At 36.7% G+C, this 8,098-nt stretch overlaps 1 protein-coding gene across 1 annotated transcript; it reads left to right on the top strand.

The window, feature by feature from the left end:
• The first annotated feature begins 6,961 nt into the window (after positions 1-6,961).
• Positions 6,962-7,460, top strand: LOC101904449 (large ribosomal subunit protein bL33m). The gene has a single exon (XM_010812110.4). The coding sequence runs from the start codon at positions 7,008-7,010 to the stop codon at positions 7,203-7,205; it is 198 nt and encodes a 65-aa protein (XP_010810412.1). The 5' UTR covers positions 6,962-7,007; the 3' UTR covers positions 7,206-7,460.
• Positions 7,461-8,098: the final 638 nt, after the last annotated feature.

Genomic DNA, 8,098 nt, shown 5'->3' with positions numbered 1-8,098 from the left:
CATCGCTGCTACTGCTGCTTTGGCCTTTGTTTCGCCTCATTTCAACAATTTAACTCTACTTAATGCTCTGTGGTGACCTGAATGGGAAGGAAGTCCAAAAGGGAAAGGATATGTATATTATGGTGGATTCATTTTACCATACAGTAAAAACTAGCACAACATTGTGAAGCAACTCTGTACTGCGCTGTGCTTAGTCACTCCGTCATGCCAGACTCTTTGAGACCCCACGGACTATAGCCCACCAGGCACCTCTGTCCATGGGGAGTCTCTAGGAAAGAAGATTTCAGTGGATTGCCAAGCTTTCCTCCAGAGGATCTTCCAATCCAGGTCTCCTGCATTGAAGGCGGATTCTTTATCGTCTGAGGTACCAGGGAAGCCGCAAAGTGACTATACTCCAATAAAATTAATTAAGAAAATAAAAAATAAATGCATTTTCCAAAAAACAAACAAATCCAAAAAACAATTATTTAAGTCAGGACATGTGCCTAGAACTTTACATGTCTCTTCAGCTAAACAAATTGCTATGCATCTTTTAGTTCTTAATGCAACTGTTACTCTTCAGAACACTCTTCTTGACCGCCCTTCTTCCCAATAGCAGATGAAGTCCTCCCATTATGCATTTTCATAGACCCCTGGGCTTCTCTTTCACAGAACATATCTCAAATAGAATTATTTAACCTTACAACTTTTTATTATTTTATTTTTAATTGTGGTTCAAAAAACTTATCAAATATAATCATCTTAACCTGTTTTTCAGTGTATACTTGAAAAACTTAGTTATTTTCTCCTTGATATCTCTTCCATGTGGCTGGAGTTACGTTTATTCACAACTGTATTCCTGGCATCTACCATAGGACAGTACCTGACAATTGTTTGGTGCTTAAAAAGTATTTGTTGAATGAATAGATCCTTATATATCTTTCAAACTTGATGACTAGAAATGTGTGCCTAGCAACTATTAGTGACTGACACAGATACTCAGATCAAAAAGTATTTGTGAAATCATCTATTGGTTCAATTCATAAATTGGTCATTTGTAATATGCCATTTCTGTGGACATTTCTATGAATAAGACCAACAAAATTCTTACCTCTTGAAAGTTAAAACCTTAAAGATTTACAGGATAGATAAATAAATACCTTAAGTACAATGGAAAACAGCTTAAGAATCTGGTATACAGTATCTGGCTAGGCCTAGGTTCATGGCCACTATATTAGTTAGCTTGGTTTGCTGTAACAAAATACAGCAAATATTTATTTTAAAGTCATGGAGGCCGAAATGTTTGAGTAGAATGTCCTGAATCTGATGAAGACCTGCTTCTTGGCTGGTATACAGTCACCTTCTCGGGTTCACATGGCTGAGAGACAGAGAGCCTAACTCCCTTCTCTAATAAGGCCACTAAGCCCATCATGAGGGCTCCACCATCATGACCTAATTAACTGGCAAAGGCTTCAATATATGAAGTTGTCAGGAGACAAAATCATTCATTCTATAGCAGTGATATAGAGTTTTCAATTAATATTTATTGAAAGAAGAATGGCTACATACCATGTAGAAAAGGAAGGGTCCTCTGAGGAGATAAAATTTAAGCCCAGAGCTAAGAAATTAACCCCAAACATGAAGCCAGCTACACCCAGAGTAAAACAAGATTCAGAGAAAAGCTTAAATTTATAGATGCTTGGGCAGAATATAATGGGATATGTGCAAGCAATATAAAGAAAGCCAATGAAGCTGAATTCAGGTGAATATAATTTGAATTTGGAAGATTGGGTAGCAGTTAGATCACCTATGGCCCCATGGGCCACTGTTGAGAAGCTAGAAGGATATTATTTGATGACTGTATCTCGGTTAGATAGAATAATCATAATTTTATACATGTGGGAGCTGAAGCTTACCAAAGTTGAGTTGTTTGTGTGTACTTGGTCAGTCAGTCATGTCTGAGTCTCTGCAGCTCCATGGATTGCAGCCCGCCAGGCTCCTCTGTCCATAGAATTTTCCAGGCAAGCATACTGGAGTGGGTTTCCATTGCCTACTCCAGGGAATGTTCACCATTCAGGTATCAAACTCACATGTCTTGGGAGGCAGATTCTTTACCACTAGAACCACTGGGGAAGAGTTGCAAAACTGAGTTCAATTTACTTCAGTTACTCAGTCATGGCTAGCTCTTTGCGATGTCATGGGCTGCAGCACGCCAGTCTTCCCTGTCCATCACCAACTTCCAGAGCTTGCTCAAACTCATGTCCATTGACTTGGTGATACCATCCATCCATCTCATCTTCTGTCATCTCCGTCTCCTCCTGCCTTCAACCTTTCCCAGCATCAGGGTCTTTTCCAATGAGTCGGTTCTCATCAGGTAGCCAAAGTATTGGAGCTTCAGCTTCAGCCTCAGTCCTTCCAATGAATATTCAGGACTGACTTCCTTTAGGATTGACTGGTTTTATCTCCTTGCAGTCCAAGGAACTCTCAAGAGTCTTCTCCAACTCTCAAGAGTAACTCAGCATCAATTCTGAGTTACTTGCTAGTAAATAACTAAGGTAATGTTAGTCTAAGCTCTTCAATTTAAATTCATTTTTTACTCCACTTTGTGCTTGTGTACTTAGTCACTCAGTTGTGTCCCACTCTTTTCGACCCCAAGGACTATAGCCCTAAGGCTCCTCTACCCATGGGATTCTCTAGGCAAGAATACTACGTTCCTTTTTCATACACTCTGGGTGACAGCAATATGCTACATTAGAAAGTCCACTGAACTGTGTTGTAGGAAATATTTTTGGGTATGATCCTCACAACTAGCTTAAAAACTTGTTAAACAGGTCATAGACAACTAGTTAAAAGAAAAAAAATGAATTTCTCTGAGGTTTATTTGTCTAATCTGTAACATGAGGAACTTAGAACTAATGAATTTTAATATCGTCTACAACAAGTTAATGTCCAATCAGAGTACCAATTCAGAGTAACTAAAACTACCACCTCTCCACATTGTGTTTCCTCCATGCTATCACACTTTGCTCCTCATTTTTAATCTATCTAGTTCAAGATGTTTACCATGATAGATTTATTAGGACTCTACTGATTTCCCCAAAAGCACTACAATATTTTTGATATAATAAATAAAATAATTTTTACAATTGATCATCCTTTTGTTCATTTGCTGTGTGGTACAAAATCTTTATGCAAAGAATATTATATGGCAATACACTGGTTAAAAAAAAAAAAAGGTAAAATAGGCATATTTTCTGTTTTCATTCCCAATCTAGTGAGGCAAACATATTTTCAATCTCTTTCTAAACAGCAAACAATGACACAAATTGAGAAATTTTATCACTCCTACTCCCACATTTCAAACAGTGTAGCTCACTGTATGAATTAAACCAAATTACTGAATTACTCACATTTCTTTTTAGTTTTCATCCCTCTTATATCTGGAGAAAAGCTAAGTTGGAGTGGATATGTTGCTATATATAGTTTCCAAATATAAAACACTATGATTTTAAAATAGTGGCAGGTGAATTCAGAGCAAGGAAGGAAAATTTATGCCTTTAGACTGGAAAGAGATCACAGAGGATGTGAACTGCATGAGGTCTAACTGAATAGTAAATAAGGAAACTAACAAAACACTGAGTTTTATGCAATCTGAAAGAGGAATAATGTAATTGAAGCCAATCCATTGTCAAAGATTTTATCAAAAATATGCACTATGTGAGTTTAATACAGATTTTGCTAAACAAATTAAGTGCATATACATTTCTAGGCTTGGAAAAACTACACTCAAGACATAAGTGCTCTAGATTCAGAATTTAATGGTAGAGTAACATAGATTATACATACAATGTTTAACATTGTCATAAAGATGAGATGAGAGTTGGTAAAGAAGCAAAAAGAGGAGAAAGGGTGGGAAAAAGGATTGGGATAAACAAAAAGAAGGTTGCGGGTTATGGAGGAGAGTGCAATACAGTCAAAATGATGACAGAAATGCTTCTAGTCTGACACATTAAAACTGTTTGCCAGTTTGCAGATGTTTCAACCAAATGTAAATTTATACATGTGCTATTAAGTCAAATTTCATTAGTTTATCACAATCGCTGATGAGGGCTGTGATTATTCTGTAATTATTTGACAAGTTTAACTAATTAAGTATCAATAGTTCATTTAAAAGTGTCCTTGTTACATATGCGTTGGTAATAATTTGTTTGTACTTAACCTAATTTTGATCATTTTATCCTACGTAAAGCTGTGAGTTATATTAATGGTATTTATCATGTTTAAAGTCATAGGAATGTGTGCTGTGTCCTTAGTCACTCAGTCCTGTCCAACTCTTTGCGACTCTACAGACTGTAGACCACCAGGCTCCTCTGTTCAGGGAGATTCTCCAGGAAAGAATACTGGAGTGGGTTGCCATGCATGCCTCCAGGGGATCTTCCCAATCCAGGGATTGAACCCTGGGCTCCCACATTGCAGGCCGATTCTTTACTATCTGAACCACAAGGGAAACCAAACTGTAAGTTTCTGGCTGTGTACCTCAGCTGAATTTTATGTTAATGTCATACAAGCAGTACAAAACCAACCACCTAGCAAAAATGTATTTACTTCAGAAAACATTGCTGGCTTGATTTACATGGGTCAATGGTGGAATATATATTTGTCAATTCCAATAAAACAACTGAGTTAAGTATAGAATGGAAACTGAAGAGATAGTAAACGTTGATGATGACAGGAAATACCTGGTCCATGCTATTTTAAAAAACTAATCTAAAAAAAAAAATCCAGTAAAATGGAATTAACATGAAGAATGGCCAAGCTGTTGTCCACTTTTTGATAGCCTACTGTCCAGATTACCAGCATCTGGCATAAGTAAGGTATACATCACTATATATTTTTTTGTAAACATTGTAATTTAACTTGTAAATTTATCTACACTGGTTCTAAAATTACTGCAATTCCCTCATTGTTTAGAATGTTTAATCTTTGAGATAAACAAACCTGGAGCACAAATTCTGCACATGCTGAATTTTTCTCTTTTTTGGATTAAAAAAATGAGGTTTGTTTCCCACCCCCACCCCCTAGCCCTGTTTATCATGGAGAATTTCCCATAGCCATAGCCAAATGTTTTAATTTATAGAATATTCTGTGTTTTGCCATTGGCAATGAAATCACAACTAATAAGTTCCACAGACTGCAATAAAACCCTAGAGAAAACTATATGCTATCTGTCAAGCATATAATTTTAAGTTTTAATAATGCATAATATGTTTAAACAGCTTATCAAAGCACATCTCTTTTACAAAAGAAAGGAAAAGAAAAAAAGGGGGATGCTTAAAAATTGTCATTCCTAAAGGCATTGCTTTTCAAACGAACTATTGTTAATTGTGTAAGAATTGAAAATATTGCCATTTAAAATAATTAATTCACCAATGTGTTCATTTAATTTAGGTTTGTGTTATCAAAAACATTAACAATGCCATGGCTTTAATAATCTTGAGGAATTACATTTACTGCCTAAGAGAAATTTGCCAAACAGATTTAACTTGGTGAGTGTTCTTATGTACAAAATATTGAAAAGTGTGGTATTTTGAATAAGTGTTCAGTTTTACATGTTATGAAAATGGGATTTTCTTAATTTTTTGGAACATTTTTTTGAAATGTTGCCATACTCTGTGGTATTACAGAGATGAAGAGAGAAGATATTATCTTTTAATGGCATACCTCTATGATATTGAATGAGAACCAGGAATTTTTTTCTCCCATTAATACTACCAAGCTCATATATCATTCATTGCCAAGTAGTCTGTGTAGATGATATGATCTGACAAAGCAAGAAAGAATTCCTATTCTACATAAAGCTATTGGGAAATAGCTATGCAGTAACTACAAGCCCTGTGTTCCCCAGGTATATGATTTAGTAAAAATTCTTAACTACTGAACTCATATCTATTAATGATTTGTAAATCACATATGTTTCTACATGTAAATATTTTTTCATGATCTCCCATGGGACTTCTTGGGTCTTCAGGGTTGTAAACTTCTGGAGAGTTAAGTGGGAAAGTTAGGTAGTTTTGAATTACATGGGATTTTGGAAAAAGGAAAAGAAGGGAAAATATGTTTTGAAATTTTCCCAAGAAGGCTATTCTTATAAGATAGGAGAAAGAAAAGAATAAAGAATCATACACACCAAGAAGAAATACCAGGCTACATTTTTCCCCCTCCAACCCATCACTTGTTTTATTCTCCTTATACTTTAAAAATATCACAAAAAACACATGGATATGGGAAGTGGAATGTGGAAAGGCTGGGATTAGAAAATTAATTATCTCAGCTTTACAATAGAAGAGTAAGTGCACATATTTAGGGCATAGGGTTTCAGTAATTTGGATCGTATTTGTTAGTTAAATTTCCCTCTTGAATAATAAGTACCAGCAAGTAGGGGGACTTCACAAATCCTGGCTGAACTATTTATTAGCTATGTTGCTTTATGTCTTAAAGTCTCTACATCTTGGAGTCCTCATCTATAAAGTGAAAATACACATTCCTACTTGTGAAATTTTAAAATAATGTTTACAAAATAATGTACCTAGTGGAAGCAGATTCAGTGTATAGCCAAACTCCAGGTAAAGCAGTTATTATTATTTTCAACGTAGGATCACAAGACAAGCTTTTCTTTGTTTTTCTCTACATTTGTCCAACAGTTATCCACATTACCCAGAACTCCACTCCGTGGTGGACCATTTGGTCTGACTTATTCACCTAGGACTTAAATTCCTGATTAACGTCCTGTGCCCCATAACCTCCTGCCCTCACCCTTATCTTGTGATAGCAACCTAATTTATAGACTGTGATACTGTTAGTGAGTTAGGAGATTTATAGAGGTGTTGTTTAGAAAGTGAACAAAAGGTAGGGGGCGTGGCTGTGGAGAACTTCCGGACTCCTTTTCCGGAACAGGCCTGTGCCCCGGAAGCAGTTGTTTGTTGCTGGACCTTTGGGCCCGTTACCGAGTCTTCAGGGGTACTGTTGCCATGTTCCTGTCGGCGGTTACGTTTGCCAAGAGCAAGTCAAAAACAATTCTGGTGAAAATGGTGAGCCAAGCTGGAACAGGTTTTTCCTTCAACACTAAGAGAAGCCGACTATGGGAGAAACTGACTCTACTGCATTACGATCCAGTAGTGAAAAAAAAAGTCCTCTTTGTGGAACAGAAAAAAATACGCTCCCTCTAAACAATGGATTGAAAATGAATTTGATTTATAAATGAGAAGATCGAGGGTGGGATACTGATTCAGAAATCTGCAGCGTGTAATAAAAGAAGAGGAAATGGCATGGAATCACTGCCTCCTGTGATTTGAAGGCCATTGTGAAGGAAAACAATGCAGTGAAAACAAGTTCTTCATATTAGGACATATACCATTGCATCACATTTATTTATCTTTCTGGATATTTTTATAGCCCTTAATAAATTAAAAAAAAAAAAAAGAAAGTGAACAAAATATGTGTTGACTGATGAGTGATTTTTCCCACAATATATTATTGACATTGGCTTTAGAAATTTGGAAGAGCTAGAAAAGATATTCATGGTCAGTCCAGTATTGGTGCTTTTCAACTATGAGCAATGTGGAGTGTTTGGTCATTGGCATAAAGAGCCCTCCTTGCAGGGATCTTGGTTTCAGAGTTAAAATATGTTGAGAATAAAATAAATTCTGGGAGCTCACAGGCCGTCTGGCAATGTAATGGCAGGGGTGGAGAGTACATTGAATCTTAATCACAAAAACAATGTAATAACAATATTAAAGAAAATATTATGAAAAGAAAATATAAGCTCCTGCAATGCAGGAGACCCTGGTTTGATTCCTGGGTTGGGAAGATCCGCTGGAGAAGGGATAGTCAACCCACTCCAGTATTCTTAGGCTTCCCTGGTGGCTCAGCTGGTAAAAAATCTGCCCACAATACAGGAGACCGGAGTTCGATCTCTGGGTTGGCAAGATCCCCTGGAGAAGGGAAAGGCTACCCACTCCAGTATTCTAGCTTGGAGAATTCTGGACACTACTGAGTGACTTTCACTTTCATTTTTCATCATCTCCACAGACCACATTAAGTGCTCAGTCGTGTCTGACTC

The sequence above is a fragment of the Bos taurus genome, chromosome 14 (genome assembly GCF_002263795.3).
Source record: "Bos taurus isolate L1 Dominette 01449 registration number 42190680 breed Hereford chromosome 14, ARS-UCD2.0, whole genome shotgun sequence".
NCBI lineage: Eukaryota > Metazoa > Chordata > Mammalia > Artiodactyla > Bovidae > Bos > Bos taurus.
Note: the sequence above shows the minus strand (reverse complement) of the source record. Positions and strands in the feature narration are given on the sequence as shown.

Coding starts and splice junctions, on each gene's coding strand:
- LOC101904449 (XM_010812110.4), top strand. CDS start 7,008: ATGTTCCTGTCGGCGGTTACGTTTGCCAAGAGCAAGTCAAAAACAATT.